Below are 23,833 nucleotides of genomic sequence, written 5' to 3'. Positions count from 1 at the left end.
GTATGTGTGTATGTATTTAGGGACTGGGACCAGGGTGGATTTCCAGCACTGTTGGAATGTCGCTCAACAGGGTTCCTTCCTACCATGTGAGTCCACCTCAGTGGACCTCTTCTCATTCTTAGCTTCAGGAGGAAGGGGAGAAATAGCCCTGATTTTCAGGATGTTTTCTGGATTATCCAGTGAAGGAGTCAGAGGAGCCCTAAGCGGAGAGCTTTGAGGTCACTTTCTCACCTGCCCCTTCCTGGTTCTCCAGCCTTCCTTCTGTGAGGCCTACTCACATCCTGACAGGAATAGAGGGTCCCTCTTCTCTTCCTTCCCCCCACGCCCCACCTCCAGCCCCTGCCCACCTCATTGGGTGACTTCAGGAAGGCAGCTCTCCTGCAGGTCTAAGAATCCCTAGGTTTAGTCCAGGAGCTGTAACCTTTAGGGTTGGAAGTGACGTTAGAGATAGACCAGCTAATGTAGCCCCATCATGGTACAGATTAAGAAACTGATCCCAGCAGAGACAGACTGTTGTTAGCCTGAGGTCACACAGCAAGTGTGTGTCCAGAGCTGGGCTCTGAAGGTGGGTCCTCAGAGCCATGTAAGCAGCTCGGTGTAAGGGAAGGGGCACTTCTGTCCCTAGTGTCTCTGTGGTTCTTGGGCATCATCTTTCTCCTCTGGGAGTGACAGAACCTCTGAAATTCTTTGCAGTTGTCCACCTTTGATCCTCCAATGCTATGGCTACACTGTCCTGGATTCAGTAGCCTTAGCCTTGCTCCCACACTGGAATGGTGGATCTCCATCCTGGGTTGGCTATCAGGGGGAAATCAGAAATCAGAACGGGAATCAGAAAATCTGAGTTTGACTCTTAGCTTTACCGATTACAGTCAATGTTTCCTTTCTCTGGGACTCAGTGTCGTCCCTTGCTCACCACTGGAAAGGGGGTCTGAATAGAAGCCCTGGAGTTCCTGATTTCTAAGGTCTCCTCCAGCCCTAAGGTTCTCAGATCCCATGATCTCGCCTCCCTGGGTTGAAGTACCTAGGGAATGACTCCTGCTCTGTTCTGGAAGCTGGCCTCTCTTGGTCAGATCCCTGTTGACCAAGAGGGTGTACAGAATAAACAGAAGAGGAGATAAGCAGGGTCTGAACTGACCTTCTCCCCCTGGGGGGCTACTCAGAGTGTGACATTAGTCACTCTGTCTTCTCTTCTTCCCCACCTCTGCCCCATGCCCCTCCTCAAACTGAGAGTTCTCTGTTTACCCAGGGGCAGCTTTCTTTGCTCAGCCTTCCTGACAACTGATGCATAAATCAGTCCTGGTTGGGTCCTGGGAAAGCTGCTTGTTTAAAGCAATTCCTGGGTTATTTGCTTTCTCTAAATTCCCCAGTGGATTTCGGACTTGATTTATCCCTCTGCATGATCCTCCTCTTTATAATAGATTTTTTCCCCCCAAAACCTCACTTCAAAGAGGGTTTGGAGGTGGAAGGGACTTTGAGGGCCATCTGGTGCCCGCCCACTCATTTTACAGAGAAGGAAACTGAGGCTCCAAGATGACGGAGCTCGGATTCTGGCCGCCTGGCCCTCCCCATCCCCCCAGACCCTATACCATCATTCATGGAATTCCAGAATCTCTCAGATGAAGGGTTCGAAGAATCCCTGCCAATCAGCCTGGCCTGTTTACTGTTCCTCACAAGAGCCACTCCCCCTTGGTCTCCAGGCCTTGGCCTGGGCTGGCCATGCCTGGAATGCTTTCTTCCTTATCTCTGCCTTGTGGAATCCCTGGTTTCCCTCAAGATTCAGCTTAAGTGTTCACTTCTCCCTTCTGTTACCCTCTGGGGCCTCCCCTCTCTCCCAGGCATTTGACATTTTATGTACTTATTTTGTATAGATTTGGAATGGGCTGGTATATGTATGCATGTTGTCTCCAATGGAATCTAAGCTTCTTCAGGAGAGAGACCTGCCGGGGTTTTTTTTGGGGGGAATAGTGTGCATGGTCTATATTCTCAGTGTCTGGCATTCAGCAGATGCCTAATAAATGCTTGTTGATTAATTAGTGATTTTTTCCCACCCTTTCCTTATCTATAACCCCAACACTCCCCTGCCAAATGGTCTCCCTGTCTTTTTTGGAAGATCATGAGTGAGGGGCACCCATCACTTCAGGGCCAAAGGTTCACACTGGCATGGCTCTAATTGTTAGGGCAGTTTTCCTTTCATCCAACTAAGCCAATCTGTACCAATCTAGTAAGGTTCAAGAGATAAGGAACTGGAGTCAGGAGAAACATGGATTTGAATCCTATTTCAGACACTTGATGGGCTGTTTGACACTGGACGAATCACAACTTCTTTGAGCCTCAGTTCCTTCATCTGTAAAATGAGGATAATATTAGCATCTCTCTCCCAGGATTTTTCAAAGGATGGAATGAGAACGTCCCATTACTTTTCAATCTTATTTGTATGATGTTCCACTTTTAAATCTGCCATTATTTTGTAAAGGAAAAAATTATTTTGTAAAGTTAATAAATAGGATTGGGTTGCAGCCTGCCTCCCAGGAGGTATCCAGGATGGATAAGGCACCAACTGCTTTGCACACCTTGTAGAGATACAGAAATGTGACTTCATATGTTATTCCTAGTTCCGCCTTCTGAGATAGAGCAGAGCTTGGCTCCTCCTGAATGAGAGAGCTTTTGGAAGGCTTGGAGACAACCAACTTGTCCCATTCCTGGTCCTTTAACTGCTCCTTGTGTGGCTCTATGCCTTCTGGGTCACCCTGCTTTGGATTCATTCCAGCTTATCAATGTTCTTTCTAAACAGTGATCCCTCGATGGGGGCTCGCCAGGGTACATTCCTTTTAATGTAGTTCAGTCATGGCTTACTGAGGCTCTACCATGTTCTGCAGGAAATAGAAAAAAATGGGCCAGAAGGGCTGGGCCCTGCTCTCTAGGATGGGAGCTTATCTTTTGGGTAAATCTAAATTATCAGGTAACTTCTTTAAAGTATGACCCACCTGCAAAGCAGAATTCAGAGGGAGGAGACAGAGGTCTCCAGTAAGATCTAACAGTGAGATAGGCTTGACAATGATTGCCTCATTTGATCCTCACAACTACCCTTTGAGAAGGGTGCCAGGGTTATCCTCATTTTATAGATGAGGAAACTGAGGCAAACAGAGGTTAAAGTGACTTGTCCAAGGTCACCCAGTGAGTAAGAGTCTGAGGTCAAATTTGAACTCGAGTTTTCCTGACCCCAATCCTAGCTGCTTCCATGAACAGGTGGAGTTCTGATTCTATCCATTTGCTGTGGCTAGGCTTCATATTTCTATGTGTGCCTGCCTTGTGAGTTGGAACCTTGCTATATCTGTGTAAGTGCTTCTCTGTGCATGTCTTAACCAAGAGAGACAAAGATGTAGATTGGGGTGTGTGTGTGTGTGTGTGTGTGTGTGTGTGTGTGTGTGTGTGTGTGTTCCCTTTCCTGTCTGTCTCTTCCTGGCTGTTCCCTTGCCCGCCTCTCTGCCTCCCTCCTCCTACCTTCTCTCCCCCCTCCCCTTCCCTGTCCCAAGTGTGTGGTGGTAACTGGACCTCGGACACAACTGTGGCTGGCTGCTGCGTATTTTTAGCTTGTAAACATGTTTGTCATTTCAGGGGATGGGGTTGAGTCTGCCCCTAGCCCCAACCCACTCCCAGCCATCAGGAGAGGAGGGCTTGGTACTGTGCCTCTCCGGATCTCCCCACCATTCTGGAGACTCCCAGCCCCTGAGGGGAAGACTCCTCAAGAGCCAACCTGCCCAAGCCAGACTGAGAAAGGAGCCCGCTCCTGGGTGGGTGATGCAGGAGGCGAGGAATGAATAGGGGAGAAGGGAAAGGGGGTGTGTGCTCAGGGAGGGGTGCTACTGCGGGGAGCTCTGGAAAGCCATCATTAAATGTTTAATAAAACTCCCATGTGGTTCTCAGAGGTTGTGGGAAATGGTTGTAAACTTGAAATTTCTGCATCCTCTGAAGGGAGGAGGACCCGGGGAAGGGGGAAAGAGAGGAGGATGGAGGGATTCAGAGTGAAAGAAAGGAAGTGGGGAGTCCTGCCCAAGGGGAGATGGAGTCTGCAGATCCACTCCTTAGCAGGAGTGTCTTCGAGGAGTAGGGGGTGTCTGAAGAGGTGGGGTTGGTGCTCCTTTATTCTGGGAGTGGGGCTGGGATGTCCTGAAATCTATTCTATTGGAGGAGGGGCCAGATTCAGGGAAATACTCAGGAACATGGAGGGCCCCCAATAGAGCCTTGGAGCCAGGAAAAGTGGGGTATAATTCCATTGTAGATTAACCCCAGCCCAAGGAGTAGCTACTTGAGGGAAGGACTTATATCTAGTTGGCACTATATATCTAAGGCCTCTGAGGTGTGTGTGTGTGTGTGTGTGTGTGTGTGTGTGTGTGTGTGTGTGTGTGGAGGGCGGGGCCGGGGTCAGAATGACGCTCCTTGGCCTATCACATAGTAGGAATTTAATATCTACTGAATTGAATGGAAGGGTGCTGGGGTTACTAGGGGGGAACAAGTCAGGCTGGGCACTAGATTTCTGCTGAACTTGGAATCAGAAGACTAGAGTTTCCAATCTTTGTCACTTATAACCCGACGACCTTGTGCCAAAGTCACTTAACTCTACTCTGGGCCTCAGTTTCCTGATCTATAAAATGGGGCTGGTCCCTCATGGCTCTAAATCCGGGTGAGGGCTTTCTTTGGCCTCTGAATTACTGCACGACCTTTCAAACCCTGTGGCACTTTTGTAGGACTCAGTTTCCTTTTTTGTAAGAAGGCGCTAACAAACAGTTCCAGATGTGAAGACGTTGGGAGCCACATTAGGAATTTCTTGGAAACAAAGGCCCACACAGGACAAATTCAGGGGGTACATACAAGGAGGGAGCCTGGGCAAGGGAGGGGGCAAGTAGGGGGTCCGTGCCAGCCGGAGCTGGGATCCCCAAAGCACCTCCAATTTCTCTCAAGGTCCACGTCGCCTTTTCCCTACAGAGAGCACGCCTGTGCCCCTTGCTAGTCTGCCCTCCAGTCGCCCCAGTTCCCCCAGTGCCGGGCGCCCCCGTCCTGCAGCCCTAGCTGGGCCATCCTGTTCCTTGCTGACCCCCCGCCCCCCGGCCCTGCCCCGCTCCCCCACGTCCCCCCTGCCCAGGCCCCTAGCTCAGCTAGCTCAGGCCGCCCCGTTGCGGGCCCCGCCCGGCCCCGCCCTCTCGCTCCCACCGCGGAGGCTCGGAAGGGGCAGACCCGCCCGCCCGCCAGGAGCCGGAGTTACAAGAGCCGCCTCCGCGCGCTGGGGCCCGGCCACTCGGAGCTGCTCCGCCGCGGGGACTGCACCGCCCGCCTGCCCGGACCCGCCCCGATCCGGGAGTCCCTGCCGCCCCTAGCCCGGCCGGCAGCCTCCCACCTTGCAGACCTTTCCTAGCCGCTGGCCTGTGCCTGCCGGGCATGGCCGTGACCTGCGGCTGAGCTTACAGGTAGGGGGGCGGGTGACAGCAGCCTAGGGGAGCGGGGGACACTTGGGACAACGCCTGAGATTTGGGGAGTGCCCTCTGTCCGGAGAGGCCTGGAGGCCAACGCCGGAGAGTCTGGGGATGCCCTTTGGCCAGGGCGGCCTAGAGACCAGCGCCCAAGAGTTTCGGGGTGCCCTCCGTCCAGGACGACCTGGAGACTACTTAGCGCCAGAGTTTGAGGGTGCACTTTGGGGTGGATGGCCTTGAAGGTAAAGCCTCCGAATTTGAGGATACCCTCAAAGGATACCCACATTAAGTGACCTTTGGTTGTGTGTGCTTTATAATTTGGGGGTACGGCTAGGGGGGCGGTTTTGCAAAGAAAGGTGTTTTAGGACCTTTTTTTCGAAAGTCAGAAGGGTTCAGGATGAACTAATGTTTGGGATGTTTGAGAAGATCAGGAACAAGCTGGAGTAGCTACTTGGCTCGCCCAGGAGCGCACCGCTCCCCCGCCCTCCAGTTCCTGCTGTCTCTCCTATCTGGCTGTGGGTTCTGCAAAGTTGGGAAAGTTGGGTCTTAGGCTCTCGCCTCCCTTTCCCTCCCTTCCTGCCTTCCTTCCGAGCCCACTTCTCCCAGCTCGGCAGCCCCAGGGGCTCCCCCCTCCCCACAGTCCCATTTGGTCCTTGCGCCCCCCTCCCAACCTCTTGGCGCAGCTGGGGCGGCAGCCCCGCCCGTCGTTCCCCCTCTATCCCAGTGTTTACAGCAGACGAGTTTCCGAGGCAGTGCCCCCGCCCAGCGCTTTCCCTCCCCTGCGCCCCTCCCTGCGTCCTCCCCCCATCCCCTAACCCTGGTGCTTGCTGCACCAGCCCGGACTGCCACACCCCATGAGTACCCCCCCTGCTCTCTATCCCTCCCTCCCTCCTGGACATTCTGCCCCACCCTACTCTTACCCCTTCTAGTCCCCACGCCAGAAAGGTCCTATCCCGTGTTTCCCTTCAGCGGGAGCTGGAAGTTTGCAAGGTCCCAGCGTGTGTGTGTGTGTGTGTGTGTGTGTGTGTGTGTGTGTGTGTGTGTGTGTGTGTGTGTGTGTGTGTGTGTGTGTGTGTGTGTGTGTGTGTGTGTGTGTTGTGTGCGCCCGCTCTCTCGGGGCGGGGGGTGGGGGGCGAGGAACGGGATATTGGGGGAGATTCCTGGCCAGGGCACTGGGAAAGGGGGCAGCCATGGTGGTGGTGTGCAACGTACCCTTAAGGGATGGCTTGCATCGTCTACCCTTCCACTCCCCCCAAAAACCCGTCGGGGCGGTGATGGCCCCCACCCCAAGCCCCTGGCCCCCAGCCAGCAGCCTGAGGAATGTAGTGGTTGGAGCCAATGACTAATTCAAACCAGGAGTTTGGGGAGGAGAAGAGAGGAGACGGGGCAAAAACGGGGAGCGGGGGGTGTTTTCTGTGTTGGAGGTGGGGCGAGAGGAGAGACTGAGGGATAGGAAGGAGGGTGATTTTCCCTCTCAGGCGCCTGCTCCAACTTTGGGGAACAGGGAAGAGGGAAGAAGAGGGGAGCTCTGTTGTGCCGTTGGAAGGCAGACCCGTGCGCAGGGTGTGTGCCCCTCCGTGTGTTATGTAAGGATTTCTCACTCGGGGAGGGGTGCTGGGTGCTCGTTGCGCACGGTCGAGAGCCGGGCAGAACTCCGGTGGAGTTGGATGGGACCCCTCATTCAGGACATGGCTGGCCGGCAGGGAGTCCAAGGAGGTGGGGAAGGTGTAGAGCTTCTGAGTGCCCTGGGCTCTGAGAGGGCCATGTAAGAGGTGGCTGAGAGGGTAGGGGTGGCAAGCAGGGTTTACTGAGTTCCAGAGAGAGTGGAGGTCAGGCTGCAAGAGCCTCTGGGTAGCAGTGTTCTGGGCTCCGAGGCTCCTGGACCTGCGTGCACGGTAGGGTGGGTGTACCCAGATCCTTGGAGGATGAGCGAGGTAGAGGACAGGCTGTGTGGGCTGGGTCCCCAGTTGGGCGTGGTGTGTGTGTGTGTGTGCGCGTGTGTGCGTGTGTGCGTGTGTGCGTGCGTGCGTGTGTGTGTGTGTGTGTGTGTGTGTGTGTGTGTAGTCCCTCACGGTTGATCCCTGGGTTCAGTTGGGGGTGCAGTGTGTTGACTGCCTGTACTTGGGGACGTGGTGTGTGTGTGTGTGTGTGTGTGTGTGTGTGTGTAGTTCCTCACGGTTGATCCCTTGGGTTCAGTTGGGGGTGCAGTGTGTTGACTGCCTGTACTTGGGGGTGTGATGGCTGATGTTGGTGAAGACTCACTCCTTTCTCCTGGGAGAGTGGGTGCAAGTTAGCCTGAGGACACCCTCTGTATCTTTTCCAACTCTTGATTGGCCAAAAGGGAAGAGAGCCATATCCCTGCTTTCAGCTGCACTTTCCCCTTGCTTCCTGCATGCCCCCCCAATACCTCACATTTCCAAAAGGGAGATCCCTGAGGCATGGGACTGGGTGTGGCACTCACTTCCCTTCAAGCAGGAGGGGGAAGCTTCCTTCCTTTTCTCTTATGCCCCAATGGGGTGGGGTTGAGGAGTATAGCAGGAAGGCGGAGCCTGAAATTAAGTGCAGATGGTGCTAGAGAAGGAGGTTGAAATTCCAGTCAGAGGAAACCTGCTCTTCCATTTAGGACCTTGTGACCTTGGCTAAGTCACAGCTCCTCTTTGGGCCTCAGCTTACCCATCTGTAAAATGAAGTTCAGGCCCTTCTCATCTTTTAAATCTTAGATATTCCTCCAACTGCTTCACCATCTACTCCCTTCTGGTCCTTCAGGTCTGGGGAAATAAACCCAGATCACATCTGGATCTAGGGGAAACCTTTGGGAGTTCTAGGAGAACCCTCCATGCCCTGCACCATGCCCTGTGGAGACATTGCAAATAGGGATGTTTAATTCCTTATATTTGTATCCTCAGTGCCTGGAACTTCATAGGATTAAATACTTGTTGATAAATTGATTGACTTGATGGTGCTTTAGGAAATTGAGGAGTGATGGGGTCGGGCTTGTAGGGCCATAGAACCCGAGGTCTAGCAAAGAATCTCTGAAGCCATTCAGTTGAACCTGTCTCATTTCAGAGATGAGAAAACTGAGTCCCAGAGAGGTTATCCAGCCTGGAGGGGTGGAGTAAGAGAGGAAGGGAGGGGAACTGGGAACTGGGACAGTGAACATGGAACAGGTGGAGGGACTGAGGATCTGGTTGGGGGAGGATGACAGAATCTGGGGTTGTGGATGGGACAGTGTAGTGCAATGCAGTCCCTTGTCTTAGTGGCGGAAGATCCTAGTTGGCATCCTGGCACTGTGACCCATACTCAAGTCAATGTAACTCTTTGAGCCTCACCTTTACCTCCCCTGTGAACTGGGCATGATAATACTTCCTCCATCTACCTCCTGGTCTGTAAGGAAAGCATTTTGTATACTTGAAAGTGTTGTATTTTGTGGTCATGGTCATGGTCATGGACATGCTCCCCTCCTTCTCCCTCCACCCCTGGTTTTCCCCATTCCTGGAACTCCAAGATTTTGGAGAGGGGCCGTGGTGGATGGTAGTCATGGGCTTGCAGGGACACAGGTATGGTGGGAAGATAAGGGCAAATGTTGGAAGATGGCTCTTGGTGGGCTGGGCCCTTGTGATTCTCCACAGAGGTGAGTGTTCAGAAGAGTTTTGGGGTGCACAAAAGCAATTGCAGGGTTTGGGGGCCAGAGGGAAGCTGGCCGTGTTGGACAGGGTGGGGTCTCCGGAGGGAAAGGCATTGGTCCCAGGGTGTTGAGAAAGTCAAGGCAGGAGGTCAAGCCCAGTGGTGGGCTGGGAGGGGGAGTGGGCTATCTGGGCAGCAGCAGGGTCAGGGGATGTGGGTGCCCAGGATCAGCAGGTTGGCACCCATAGCCCAGATCTGAAATGGCTGTCCTTGGCAGAGGGAGTGCTCCACCCTGAGCCGGAGGAGCTGGTTGGAGTGGTTGCAGTGAGGCTGTGGGGGTGTGGGGTGCTGGGGTGTGGTCCTCACCCTCCCCAGGCCATGGGAGCTGCCTTAGGGACAGAAAGAAGTCCCAATCAGGATTCAGATGGGATCTCCTAGGTCTGATTCACTTGAACTTCATAGTATTTTCTCTTCCCTTTTCTTCCCCTGCTCCTTCCTAGGATATACCAGAACCCCCTGATTATATGAGATCTGGATTGGAGACGGGAGGGAGGCAGGTGAGGTACAGGGAACTGGGTGTGGATCTCTGGCAAGCCATGGCGGGAGCAGCTCTAACCTGCCTTCCCCCTGTGCTTAGTCAGGTCCCTTCTTTATGGAAGGTAGTGGGCATTTGGGTACCTTCTGTGTTATATAGTTTTGGCCCTGGATGCATGAGGCTTTTAGCCAGAGAAACTGGGTGTGCCTCCTGTGTAGGTGGATGAGGACATGCTCAGCCACGTGGGTGGGTGTGCAGCAGGAGCTGTGGAGGATTGGGACCACTATAGGACCCATTAGACTCATAAACCAGGGCTGGGTTTCCCAGACAGCAGAATATAGAACGTATGACACAGAATGTCAGGAATGCTGGGGAGCTTAGAACATAGAATGTGGAATGGCCTTAGGATGTGGAGTATATGAAAAAATGCTCCTCCTTCCCTTTTTGCAGAGACGGGGGACTACAGGTACAGAATAGTACATATACTATCAGATATGGTTGATATGCTGGTTGGTTTTGCCGAATTGTTGTCTTACCTTATCCCTTACCTTTACCCCCCTCTTTATTCTTTGTTACAAGGGATGGTTTGATAGGTAAGGGAAGGGGAGATATATATTTGGAAATCAAGGTGGTATAAAAGCATGTTATGCATTTTTATGTTTATTTTTAGTTTTCAACATTCATTTCCATAAATTTAAAATTTTCTCCCCCTCCTCCCCCCAAGACACATTTTTAAAAAAGTATATAGATTATGCAGAGAACTTTGAACATAGAACAAAGAATGTCAGTCTTAGAACATAAGAATTAGGAGGGAGCTCCTTTAGAATGCCTTAGAAAATAGAATGTCAGAGCTGGGAGCTTAGAACATAGAACACAGAAGGTGTAAGAGCAGAGAGATCAATGAATCCAGTGCCCTCATTTTACAGAGAGGAAAGACTTGCTGGCAGCCCATTGGGCTATTCAGAGGTCAGTCTACCCAAGGGGGAGGGGCTGAGTCCATCCAAATGGCTATGTTGTATCTATCTGTCTCTCTCATGGCTGTTACTTAGTATCTGTTCTGTGTAACTGTTGCTCCCTTGTGTAACATAGTTACTGTGTCACCATGTGACAGTGGATGAATCACACCACCTGTGTGGGGAGTGAATGAGTATATGCATGTCATTGTAGTTTGTGTGTTGCTGGGTTGTATGGGACAGCTATGGGGCTGGGGCTGGGCTGGCCTTTGTGGCCCCTGCAGTGGTGGCCGCATCTCGACAGTGGGTCCATGCACCAGCATGTGCTGTATACCAGGGCTAGGTGGGGCGGGACATCCTGCTGGGTCCCCTGCAGGGCCAGAGCAGAACTTCTAGGGAAGGGAAAGTACATGGCGCTGATCCTCGTGTAGGATCTTGGTTGAGGCTACATGTCTTGGACTAGCAGGTTGAGGGGCTGGCCCTTCCAGCTAAGAGCCTGGGAGCTTGGGATTGCCACTGGGCTAGCACTTGGCATGGCAGCCAAGGTCCAGAGGCAAGACTAAGGTTCTTGGGGAACCCCTATAGAGATGTCATTTTCAGAGCATCATTGTCTCTGAGGGGCCATGGGTCTTGGAGAAGGGCAGAGAGGGACAGAGCCTGTCTCTGCCCATGTAACTCTAAACCCAGGAATCGGGGAATTCCCCAGTGACATGGGAAGAAGCCTCACTAGTGACGGATGTGAAAATAGGGAGACGTGCTGAGTGTCCTGTCCCAAGGAGGGGCAAGAAGGGAGAATGTCTTCCTTCCTGCTGCCAGGGTCTTTTCCCTGGAGCTTCACAGTAAGCCAGGGGAGGGTGAGAACAGAGCAGTGGGTGGGTAGGATGAAGCTGGAGTCCGCTAGCTGGGCAGCAGGAGGGGTTGGGGTGACCCTCTGGGGTGCCCAGGAGGGCCTGTGGGAAGGGAGGGGAGAGAACCCAGAAAGGCTGGGAGAGTGGAAAGCTTCCTTTCTAGTGGGAGCTGTGGGCTGGACCAGTTGTCTCAGTCCCTTAGGGCAGGGAAGGAGGGGAACCAGACTGGTGGCTATCAACTGCAAGGGAAAGGCTGACAGACAGGCAGGCAGGCAGGCAGGCTGTAGGTGCCCAAATTGGCAGGTGCACTGTGGAGAGGGGGAGAAGCTAAGTGAAAGGCAGGGAGAAGGCTTTTTTCCAGCCTTTTTAATCCCAGTCCCAGCAGAGCTGCTTGATTAGTACTTACAGACTCAGTGCCTGGCATATAGTAGACTGAAGTCTTTTCTGGCATTGAGATTTGTAGTGGGAGCTGATTGGCATAGGAGACGGAGATGGTGGCTGTCAGAGTGATAACTAAGAACGGGCATAGATGTAGGTGAGGAAAAGGCCCCATGAGATGAATGTGTGGCCCATGGGATGATGGGTGTGGTTCATGCCCATGTGACTGTGGGGTTTTCATGACCACACAGAAGCAGCATGGAAAGATGAAGGCTTTGGGGACTTGCCCTTACAGGCTGATTCAGGCACTTAGCAGCTGTATGATCTTGGGTTGGTCCCTTCCCTTCTCTGGGCTGAAGTTTCCTCATCTGTAAAATGATGGGGTTGAAAGATGACCTCCAAGGGTCCCTCCTTATTTAAATCTACCAACTTAGCCCCTGACTGGTGTGTCCTAATGCCCTGTCAGTTCCCTGCCCTCCACCTTCCTGTCATCATTAGGGGGCTGGTGGCGGTGGGGGCTTCTGATTTAGACACATGGTTCACCCTCTCCTCTGTCGGTGTTGACTCTCCTCCTTGATAGACTGCCAGAATGCTGATCTGTTTTGGGTTGGAAGCTTGTCAGATCCTCCTACCACATTAACTGGAAGTATACAGCTCTCCCCATGGCTTCACTTCAGTTGGATTATGTCTCTTCTCTAAAGGAAAAGCTGACATGCCTGTAGCAATCCATCAGTAGTTCAATCAACAAACATTTATCCCACCCTGTGCCCACCACTGTGCCAGGTTCTGGGAACCCAAAGGGTCTCTGCCCTCTGAAGGATTATAGTGTGTGACTGCCCCTGTGAGGTCGTGTGACCCCATAGGAGGCTCTTTCATCTCCCTGGCACAGGGTTGTGTGTCTTTTCTCCCCTGGGGGCTTGTTTCTCTGAGCACTTGGAACAAAGGTCAATGTCTTGTGACCTTCACCTCATCCTTTAGCCATTCACTGTTGGTCTGGATCTTAGGATTTAGAGTTGGAAGGAACCTTAAATGACACCTGGCTTTAATGCATTATTTTACTGATGAGGAAATGGAGGCAAACAAGGTTTAGTGACTGGCCCAGGGTCACACAGCTAGTGAGTGTCAGAAACTAGATTTGAACTAAGAAAGATGAGTCTTCCTGGCTCCAGAGCTGGATCTCTGGACACTATGGCGCCCCCTACCTGCCCAAAACAAACTATTTTACAGATTTGGAACCTGAATCCAGGCAAGATGATGTCTCTGTCCACATGGCTACCGATGTCTCCCATACACAGGTGATGAGTGTAGAACTGAAATCTGAACCTGCCTCTTCTCGTTGACAGCTTGGCAGGGGTCCTACTCCAGGCCTCAAAGTGGGATGACCTCAGAGTATTGGCATTGTCCTGTGCTTGCCTGCTGGGGTCTAACCTTGGACTTATTCTCAGAAAGAGAGGGTTCAAATCCTCGCTCTTCTAATAACTAGCTGTGTGGTCATAGACTGTCACTGAACCTCTCTCAGGTTCAGGTTTTTCATCAGTTGAATAAAAATGACTTTCATGGCCTATTTTATGGTGTCATCAGGTGGAAAGAGCACATTATGATGTAAGGGAGTTATTGTTTAATATTGTTTTTGTTGTTAGTTTGGGATCAGGGAATCTGGTTCATTGCCACAAATTCGTGAAGGCCCCGTACAGATATTTTTAAAAGGCCATGCATCTTGTCCTCTGAATTGACATTTGAGGTCAGCCTAGGATCCTTGGGGATGTCTTCAGGCCTTTCCTGGGGGGGTGGTTCCATAGACCTAGCTTGGTTTCAGGCCTGAAAGATTTCCAACTCTTCAGCACCTGGAATGTGGAGGCATTGGGCCAGCTTCCCTGGGCCTTGCCTGTTTCTATCTGCCCCACCCCCACCCATCAGCTGGACCAGACAGGGCTGCTCTTGGAAGCTGGGAGGGTGGGCTGACATTTGCCCGACTTCCTAAGTTCCAGGGACCTGAAGCTGCCTTCTCTCTGGTGTTTTGTGGGTCTCCCTACGCCTTTTCCCCTCTGAGACCTGTCCAGTCTCCCAGGGATCTTGCGTACAACTCAATTCTGATTTTTCTGTGTGTGTGTTTGTATGTGATTCTTTCTTTCTCCTCTTTCCTTTTCTCCCTCTGGTCTTTTATTTCCTGAGTGTGTGTGTGTGAATAAACATTTATTAAGCACCTACTATGTGCCAGACACTGGGGATATAAAGAGAGGTAAAATCCCATCCCTCAGAAACTCACAGACGAATGAATGAGACAAACCACAAACCAAACAAACTCTCTACAGGATAGATTGGAAATAATCAATGGAGGGCAGGCACTAGAATAAAGGGCGAACCAGGATCAGTTTCTTGTGGAAGATGGAATTTTAGCTGGGCCTTGAAGGAAGCCAAGAGGAGGAACCTTCCAGGCTGAGGGGATAGCCAGAGAGAATGCTGAACGATGGAAGGTCTTGTTTGTGGAACAGCCAGGAGGCTGGCATCACTGGACCAAAGAGTACATGGGGTGAGGGGGTGTAAGGTGTGAGAAGACTGGAAAGGGAGGGAAGGGGCAGGTTAAGAAGGGCTCTGACTGCCTCTGTGGATGGGCACGTGCCCCAGTTTTGTGGCCTTCACTGCAAGGGCGGACACTGCCCTTGCATCCAGAAGAACCTGGGGTTTGAACCCCAACCCTGCCCCATACAAGCTGTGTGAGGGTAGGCCAATCACTCCCTCTCTGGACCTCAGTCTGTTTAATGAGACCAAACCACAGGCTTGTCAGGGAAGGGCTCCGTGACCCTTTAGAGTTGTGGCAATGGGAGCTGGTGTTGGCTTTGGGACATGGGAGGGCCCTTACATACCACTGAATCTGACCTGATCATTTACAGGGAAGGAAAGTTGAGTCCAGCCACGTGACAGGCTTCTGGGTCTGCCTGGGGGAGGCATTGAGGGCCCCTGCTGGAATGGGCACCAGGCTCTGGGGATTCTCAATCTAAGGCTCTTTCTGCCACACCAGTCAGGCCAGAACCCTGGCTATGTGTACTGATTACCCCCATGTGCCTGGCACCTCATCACTCATGTGGGCAGGCCCAAGGACAGTGACCCGCTGACACTCACCTACTGGCTTCAGTTTCCTCATCTCTAAAATGACCAAGTTAGATTTGAATGACATGGGAAACTTGTACATATTTACATGTATAATGTGTATGTTATATATGAGACATTTATACATATATGTGCATGTACCCACGTGTATGTTTGCACATATCTGTCATGGAACTCCTTGGGTGTGTCTAGCTCTTCCTCTTTTCTGTGTCCCTTCTTGTTCATGTGTATGATGACTTTTCTGTCTCACTGGGACTGTGGCTCATTCCCAAGGATTCTTCTCTCTTCAGGTGCTCTGTTCCTTTGGCCATCTCTGTGGACTTTCCTCTTCTCTCTTTCCCTCTTTCTCTTCTCATCTCTGTCTCCATGCCCTTCTCTTCCTTTCTCTCACCTCTCTCTTTGTCTATCTCTGTCTCTCCCCCATCCTTCGTATCAAAACAGCAGATGTTTGCACACACACACACATGCATGCATGTGCACATGAAGAATGTTCTCTTTTCCTTTCTGCATGTATCAGACACCAGACCACAGGAGAACAGAATGCTAACAGCCCCACTCCTCATCATCCCCTAAGTAAGACCTTCCCTACCCCGCCCCTCAAGAGACACACATAAACATCCAAAAAAAGGGAGGGTACAGAAAGGGAAATGGGGACACTCCCGGAGAGACTCACTAAAAGAGAAACAGAAGAGACAGATGGATACAGAGAGGTGAAAAGCAAGAGGGAGAGACAGAAGGAAAGAGAAAGGAGAGAGAGAGAGAGAGAGAGAGAGAGAGAGAGAGAGAGAGAGAGAGAGAGAGAGAGAGAGAGAGAGAGAGAGAGAGAGAAAGAGAGAGAGAGAGAGAGAGGGGGAGAGGGAGAGGAGAGGAGAGGACAGGACAGGAGAGGAGAGGAGATTGAGGTTGGGGATTTTGGGCAAGTCCCTTTCCTTCCCCTTTCTGGGACTTACTTCCTCCTCTGAAAAGGAGGGGCTTGGGTCTCTAAAATACTCTTCATTTTAAATCCTCTGGGCATTTCTTTCTGCCCTGGGGGGGGGGGGGGGGAAGAATTGGTTAGAGGAGCAGAGGTCTCTCTGTCCTTGCACTCCCTCTTGTGAATCCTCTTCCTGGGTGTGTTCCTGTGGTATATGTGCAGTGGCTCTTCTCCCTCCCCTTCTCTCAAGGTGTGATTTATGTATTCACATCCGTTCCTGTCCCTAGCTCTAGCTCCGGCACTTAACCTGATGTGGTTGGGGCTTCCCCATCAGCCTCCCTCCCCATGCTAAGCTCTAAGGAATTTGCTGGGACCAATGTGGGAAGGAGAATCACACCTCTGGAGACCACTAGTGTCCAGAGCCTCTCAGTTTCTAGAGCATATCCTGTCTGCTCCCTTCACTTTGTCATTCATTCATTCATTCATTCATTCATTCATTCATTCATTCATCAAACATTTTTTACTTGCGTCTTCCTATGTGCCAGGCATTGTTTGAGGTGCCAGGGATACCCAGATCAAAATAAAAATAATCTCTGACCTCGAGAAGCTCATGTTTGACCTGGGAAGGGTGAGGAGGGAACACCACGTACACAGATGAGTGAATAACAAACTACATTTTGTGGAGGAGGAGGGCACTAGTCTTGTGGAAGAGATGGAATCTGAGCTTTGCCTTGGAGGACCCCCTGGGGAAGAGTCGGGTGCAGTGTCTGATGACCCTGACTGGGTGTGTACCCCTGTGCGGGGATGATGTTCGGCGTCTTCATTGATAGGTGTCACTTTGTGCTTATAACAATCCTTGGGTTTTGGTAGGAGACTCTGCTGAGGTTCTTAGTACTAATTCAGATTAACTCAGCACTTTTGCAGGTCTCCAGGTCCCCTCAGACTCAGTGGGGACCTTTCCATTTGCTCATAGGTCTCTTTTCCCTCTAGCCTACAGCTAACATGATACCTCCCTCTCTATTTCCTGGCCTCAGCCCTTCTTTTCTGTGCCCAGAGCAGCCCTCTTTCTAAACTCTGCCCCTCAAGGATGGCACATTTCCCTTAGTGGTCTTACTGTGGGCTCCTTTGTCCCCCTCCCACCCCCAGTTACAACCCTCCATCTGGGCAGCTCCTGAACAAGCCTAGGTCTGGCCAGTACTTAGGGGAGAAGCTGGGGATGGGACAGGGCCCAAGCAGGGGGTGGAAAAGAGGCTTTGGAATGGGAGCAGATGTTGAAATTGGCAGCTGACTGTGTTCATGGTCTTGGAGTTGGGAGGGTCCTTAGAGCTCATCTGCCTCAAGTATTCATTTTACACTGGAGAAAGCTGAGGCTCAGAGAGGCCAGACGATTCTTAAGCTCCTACAGCTAATAAGCTCAGAGCCAGGATTAAAACTCATATCCTCTTGGCTGCTGAGCTGGACCTGTTCCCACTGTGCCCCCCTGCCTCTCTGGGCCTAAGCCCACCTCCAAAAAGGGCCTCAGTTTGCTGGACTCTCCTTGGCCCAGCTCTGCTTGATTCAGTGGAGGTAGGGCTGGATTGTTGGCACCCATGCCAGGGGAGAACTCTACCAAGGCCAAACTGTAGCCTCAGGCACAACGTCTCTGGCTCCCAAGGTACTGGGGTGGGTCTGGATGGAGGGACAAAAGTCTCTCCTGAGGGAGCCTTCCCGACCCACCCCAGAACCTCGGGGGCAGCCTTAGGCATGGGCCAGACTCCCTGGGGACTCTTTGTGGCAGCCAGGGCTCTACTGGGTAGGGAAACGGGAAGGGAGGCAGTTCTAGTCTGTTCTGTTCTCTTCTTGGTTCTAGCTGAAGCAGCACTGTCTCTGGATCCACCCTTCCTCCACCATGGACCTTAGCCCCCCAAAAGAGCCCTGGTGATCACATTTCAGGCGTGACCCCTGCATGTCTAGAGCTGGAGCTGTGATGGCTGCTATGACTCATGGGGGAAGGAGGGAGGGAGGGTGGGGCAGAGATGTGGGTGACTGAGAACACTTTCTCTCTCTCTCTCCCCCTCTCTCCCTCTCCCTCTTTCCCCCTCCCCCCCTCAACAACTGGTTCAGCAGCAGTGTCCTGTATTGAGAAAAGGGTCCGAGAAAGTGCTCCTGTCCTGGGCAGGCAGCCCCTGAGTCCCTGAGCAGGTCCCAGCTCTGTGGGGCCAGAGGGGTTCAGCTGTGGGCGTGTTCTCCACTCCTTGGCTTCAGGGTTTGGCTCTCAGCCAGTCTGTTGTTTGCGTCCCCTTGCTCTCTATCTCTGTCCATCTGTTTCTCCTCCCTTATTCCTGTCTCCTTCTTTTCCTTCTCTCTCTTTCTGTCCCTTTCCTCCCTCCACCTTCTCTCTTTCTTCTCTTTTTTCTCTCTTCTTGCCAACCAAGAGAGTGCCTAGAGCCTTCTTAGTCTACTTGGGCAGACCTCCCCTGGTCCCCTGGTGAGAACAGTCAGCTCACCTTCCACCTGTCAATCACCGGGGCTGCTTGTGTGTGTGTGTGGGGGGGGGGAGAGGGCTTTCTTTTCTCCATTCATCCCCATTGGGGATCCACTTGAGGTGACAGTTTGGGAATCAGGGTTCTGAGATTCTGGGTTTGGATTCAGATGCCAGGCTCTGCTGCAGACTCTGGGTGGGACCTTCTGTGGGTTCCTCCTCTCTCTAGTGACAGGATTGGCTTCCGTAACCCCTCAGGGCCTTTAATCATGATCAACTGTAATGGGGCGATTGAGGCTTTATCAGAGTGTTGTCCCACTCACAGTGGCCTTGGGATGGAGGCAGGGCACTAGAGGAAGCTTGACAGAGTTGAAATGACCTTCCAACTCACAACAGCCAGTCAGAGGACTTTGGGAGGGAGGGATCTAAGAGCCTACAGGGTGAATTCAGATCCTCTAGGTCCAAATTCCAATTCCAATTTTAAAATTAATTTTTATTTGCATCTTTTGTTTCCACATCGTCAGCATTTCCAAATACAGTTTTCCTCCCCTTCCCTGGGAGCCATTTTCCATGACCAAGAATAAAAGAGAGTGAACCCAACAAGACATTGAAAAATTCTGATATTATACGCTGTCAAGGAATCAGGATGCTCTTTCCATACATGGTGCCTTAGCTGCCACCTGCTAGGCACTCAGGATTAGGCATTTATTGGAGATATAAGGAGAAAAGACCGTATCTTTTCCCTCAAGGAGTAGTTTTTTAAAAATAGCAACCTATTTTATGCTATTTGCATACCGTAATAAACTTTGTCTAAGGACATGCCTTCCCCACACCCCATACAGTGATGGACACTTGAACTTGTCTCAATAAATATTTGTCTTTCGATTGATGGTGTAGTGGAAAGAAATCCTGGCTCAGCTCCTTACCTGTACCTGTCTGACCTTGAGCAAGTCACTTCTACTGGGACCTCAGTTTTCTCCTTTGTGAGATGAAGGAGTCAGACTAGATGGCCTTTGAGGTTTCTTCAGGCAATAAAGCTGGGATCTCATTTTGGGTCCAACCCTTTCATTTTATGGATGTGGTAGTTGAGGCCCAGAGAGGGCATATGACTTTCAGAAGGTCACAGAATGACAAGGTGGCCATGTCCCTTGGGGCTCTGGGTCTTGCCCAGGTATTGTTGAGACACTTCCTTTGGCTTACAACTTATCTTGTTTAGGGCTTGAGGGAGCCTGTGATCGGTCATCTCAGTAGGGATGGGGGTAGGAGGCACTGCCTCAGTGGATCTCTGAGTCCAATGCTTCTACCTTGGAGGTTTGGGGGGGAGTGTCTCCCTGGCTTTGAGATTACTTCCAAGAACCTGTTTCTGTGTCTGTGGCCCCTGGGGAATTCAGGTCAAGTATAGGTCATCCCTAGTCCAAAGGGCCCTGGTTAAACTGGGACCCTTCTGGGTCACTGTTTGTCAGTGCTCTTAGTGCTCAAAGCAGCTCCAGTTTTGAGCTGGAAGGCCACTGAATCTAGCCTCCTTATTTTACAGAAGAGAAAACTGAGACCCAGGATTAAATGATGTTGAGGATCCTACATTTAGAGCTAGAAAAGACTTTACATGAGGAAACCAAGATGGAGGGAGGTTTAACATCTTGCTTAGGGTCACACAACTAGTAAGCGTTGGTAGCAGAATTTGCACTTGGTTCTTATTAGCACTAAGTCCAGGTTCTAGCCATAGTGCCACCCATCTGCCTCCAACCAAACCTAGACTGAACCTCTGGGATTTTTTTTTTCAGTAAATAGTATTTTATTTTTTCCAATTACATGTAAAGATAGTTTTCAACATTCATTTTTGATAAGATTTTGATTTCCAATCTTTTCCCCTTCTTCCTCTTCCCCTCCTCCCTTCCCAAGATGTCAAGCAATCTGATATAGGTTATACGTGTACAATCATGTTAAACGTATTTCCACACTAGTCATGTTGTGAAAGAAGAATCAGAACAGAAGGGAAAAGTCACAAGAAATAAAAGCTAAAAACAAACAAACAAAAAAAAAAGTGAAAATAATTTACTTCGATCTGCATTCGGACTCCATAGTTCTTTCTCTGGATGGAGATAGCATTTTTTTTTGTCATGAGTCTTTTGGAACTGTCTTGGGTGGGACTTCTGAATAGTATAACCCGCATCCTGGGGATTGGAGAGCAGGACCAATATTGTCTTCAGCCCAAGAAGAATCTCCCTTGGTGTTGATAGATTATTTCCCTGAGCAGCCTTGAACTGAGAAGTTATCCTGTATCTTCACTGATCATGGGAAGGTGGTACCAACGTAACTGTTGGGGTTGGAATGGCCAACCCTGATGTTTTGAGCTCCCTGTTCCTGCTAGGATCAAATAGAAACAGCTCTTTTTAGTATTTAAAGGCAGCCCTCTACCACCTGGCCCCACAAACTATGGTCCAGTCATACTGTTTCTCACACAAGACACTCCATCTCGCATCTCTGTGCCTTGGCACTGGCTGACTTTTTGACCTTCAATGCTCTCATTTCCCACTGACTCTCAGAATCCTCGAGTTCCTTCAGTATTCTGCTCAAGCATCAGCTTCCATCTGAAGACTTTTTTCATGCCTCCCAATTGTTATGGCCCTCTCTCCAAATTACCTTGTATTAATTATATACACTATATATATTTACATATATGTATATACACATATATACAAATATGTGTATAAAATACATACTATACTATTTACACTAAGTTCATACACTGTCTATACTTTGTGTTACATATGGTATATTTTTCATATGTTATACTTACATCCCTTCTTTCTTCTTGGAATATAAGCTCCTTGAAGGCAGGGACTGATTCATTTTTGTCTTCCTATTCCAGGCATCTAGCACAATGCCTGGCACATGATAGATACTTAATAAAAGCTTTACGAGGAACAGACTGGTTGACTAAAGACATTTTCTTCTTGGGGGCAGTTAAAGATTCTAAGACATTGGAATTCCCATTTCTATAGTATGCTAAGGTTTGCAAACAAAACAAAACAAAACAAAAAAACCTTTGCTGGCAACTGTCCTGTAGTACAGGCATTGTAGCCATTTTACAGATAGGGAAACTGAGTCTGTGGGAGGGAAGGTGACAGCCAGTAAATGTCTGAGAGGAGGCATGGATTTGAACTTAGATCTCTTGACTTTAAGTCCGACACTAAATGGTTATCAATTTTTCTTACAGGTTAAGGAGGTGGGACAGAGATTCCTGAAGAGAGAGTGAGAGGACAAAGAGGTAGAGCAAAAGCAGAAGGAGGGGCGGGTTCCTGGCAAGGCTTTCGCTCCCAAACAAATTTCTGTAAAAGGTTGGTAAGCTCAATGATTGAGAAAGAGCTCGAGCGGGCTGGTGGTGTGTGCTGATCTGGCATTGTGTAGTGTGGGCACGGGACAGAAAGGGGAACTCATTGTCCTAGAGCCACACAGGGTATGTGTGTACTTTATAGGTCCTTATGGGGCTCAGTTTCCTCGTCTGTAAAATGATTGGGTTGGACTAGGAGGCCTCTAGAGTCCCATAGGGATAGGGATGGCCATCAGCTTTGCAGTTCCATTGGTCTAGGGAGCTCCAAGAAGAGGTGACTCCTTCTGCCATTGGAGGTTGCTGTCTTTTCAACTTTTGGTCTTAGTTGCCTAGTGCATGGAGACGTCAAGTGATTTTTCTAGGGTCAGTGTATGTCAAAGGCAGAACTTGAGCCTAAGTATTCCCAGAGTTTGAGTCCAGCTCTCTATCCACTACACCACACTACCTCCTTCAAGGTCTCATCTAGTTCTAAATTTTGAGATTCTATTTGAATATCAAAATTCTCACATCTCCTTGTGTGTGGGGACGGGGCGGGGGGGCGGGAGGGACTTCTTCTTGGTTGGTAGAGTTCCTGAATGAGAAGAACAGAAGCTCTCTGAGGGAAGGGGTCATTGCATTTTTGTCTTTGTATTTCCAGCACCTCACATGGGTCTTTTCATACAGTAGGTGCTTAATGAATACTTATTGAATTGAACTAGGACTCTTAGCTAGGGAAGACCTTTGGTCTTTGTCCTGATCACCCAGTGCCAATCTCATTGATGTTACAGATGGAGAAGGAAGAAGAGCCCACAAGGGAGCTGCTCTTGCCCAACTGGCAGGGCAGTGGTTCCCATGGCCTAACCATCGAGCAGACAGACGATGGTGTCTTTGTTCAGCAAGTCGTGCAGAATTCCCCTGCGGCACGCACTGGTGTGGTCAAGGAGGGTAAGAGCCTGCTGGTGGTGGTCAGAGAGATGGGCCAGGATGAGAAGTGGGTTTGGGGGTAGAGGTAGTGGGGTAAACAGGAGAGGAGAGGCTCTGGAGGTCCCAAAGTCGGGGAATTGCCCCCTATCGCCCAGGACCCGCAGCTCCTGGCCTCATCTCTTGTAACTTCTGCTCCAGGGGACCAGATTGTGGGGGCCACCATCTACTTTGACAATCTGCAGTCCGGGGAGGTGACACAGCTTCTGAACACCATGAGCCACCACACAGTGGGCCTGAAGCTGCACCGCAAAGGAGACCGTTCCCCTGAGCCTGGCCAGTCCTGGTCCCATGACAGTGCCTTTGCACGGTGCTCTGAAGTGGTTCTGGTGAGTCCTTCTCTGAACCCTGCCCTCTGAGCTCCACCTCCTCTCCCCACCACTCCTCCCGGGCTCCATGGCTCTCCTCCTCTGTCTCCTCCATCTCTCTTCTTGGCCCTGCCTTGCTCATGGGATCACTCCCTTGGCCTGTCCGAATCTCAAAAGGTGCCCCTTTGGAGCTATAACTGCTACTCAGTCAACTAGTTGATCAACAAGGTTTTCTTAAGCAGCTCCTAGGTTCTGGGGATAGAACGACTATAGTAAAACAGTCCCCATCCTCAAGAAGCTTGTATTCTATCAGAAGAGACAACATGTATATCCATAGGCATATCCAAAACACGTACACCTCAGGAGCAATGCACAACCTTATTGGCTTGAACCCTCATGCTTCTGTCTAGAAATCTAGGTCATTCATAGAGTTATTGGTTCCATATTGGTCCTATGAGGAACTCCAGTGGTCATCCGCTATCCCACCCATGATCTCCTTGTATGGATGTTTCAGGGAACCGTGGCTTCATCCCCCAGCACAGGTCTTGGCCCTTCTCAGCTTGGTCTTCAAGAGTTACTTGGGCTGGCAAGTCCCCTGTGGCCAAAGTCTTAGCTTAGCTGGGTTAATTAATCAGTTAATGAGCACTCATTAAGCCCCAACTATCTGCCAAGTATTGGGGTTACAAAGAAAGGCAATCCCTAATTAAAAACCAAAACTCCAATACCACCCAAACTCCCCCCCAAAATCCCTGACATCAAAGGACCCATACTTGATGCCTTTCCAGCATGGACTTGCTAGAGCTTGGGCTCTGTGGGTACAGCCTTTGAGAAACCAGGGCATCTGCCAGCAAGGATGGTGCATGAGAAGAGAAAGGCAATGGAGGACGTGGTTCACATTGAGCAGCCAGCCAGTCCCCCAACAATGTATGGGCACTTTCACATTTGCTTC

General features: G+C 50.7%; 2 protein-coding genes across 7 annotated transcripts in view; one reads left to right on the top strand and one right to left on the bottom strand.

Annotated features, from left to right (window-relative positions):
- Positions 1 to 23,833, bottom strand: part of LOC140522101 (inner centromere protein-like) — a 576,743-nt gene that overhangs the window by 87,618 nt on the left and 465,292 nt on the right. The window lies entirely within an intron of this gene.
- Positions 5,243 to 23,833, top strand: part of AHNAK (AHNAK nucleoprotein) — a 37,405-nt gene continuing 18,814 nt past the window's right edge. Inside the window, exons 1-4 of one of the 3 annotated variants that reach the window (XM_072638883.1) lie at positions 5,243 to 5,462; positions 21,503 to 21,623; positions 22,384 to 22,540; positions 22,718 to 22,905. In XM_072638883.1, coding sequence (XP_072494984.1) covers positions 22,384 to 22,540; positions 22,718 to 22,905 — 345 coding nt within the window. In that variant the 5' untranslated portion in view covers positions 5,243 to 5,462; positions 21,503 to 21,623. Of the gene's footprint in view, positions 5,463 to 6,840; positions 7,052 to 21,502; positions 21,624 to 22,383; positions 22,541 to 22,717; positions 22,906 to 23,833 lie in introns of those variants that run through there. The other 2 variants (XM_072638884.1, XM_072638885.1) reach the window with 2 other exon arrangements.

Source organism: Notamacropus eugenii, chromosome 2 (assembly GCF_028372415.1).
Source record: "Notamacropus eugenii isolate mMacEug1 chromosome 2, mMacEug1.pri_v2, whole genome shotgun sequence".
NCBI classification, from domain to species: Eukaryota; Metazoa; Chordata; class Mammalia; order Diprotodontia; family Macropodidae; genus Notamacropus; species Notamacropus eugenii.
The sequence above is the reverse complement of the archived record's forward strand: the minus strand, read 5'-3'. Positions and strand labels throughout refer to the sequence as shown.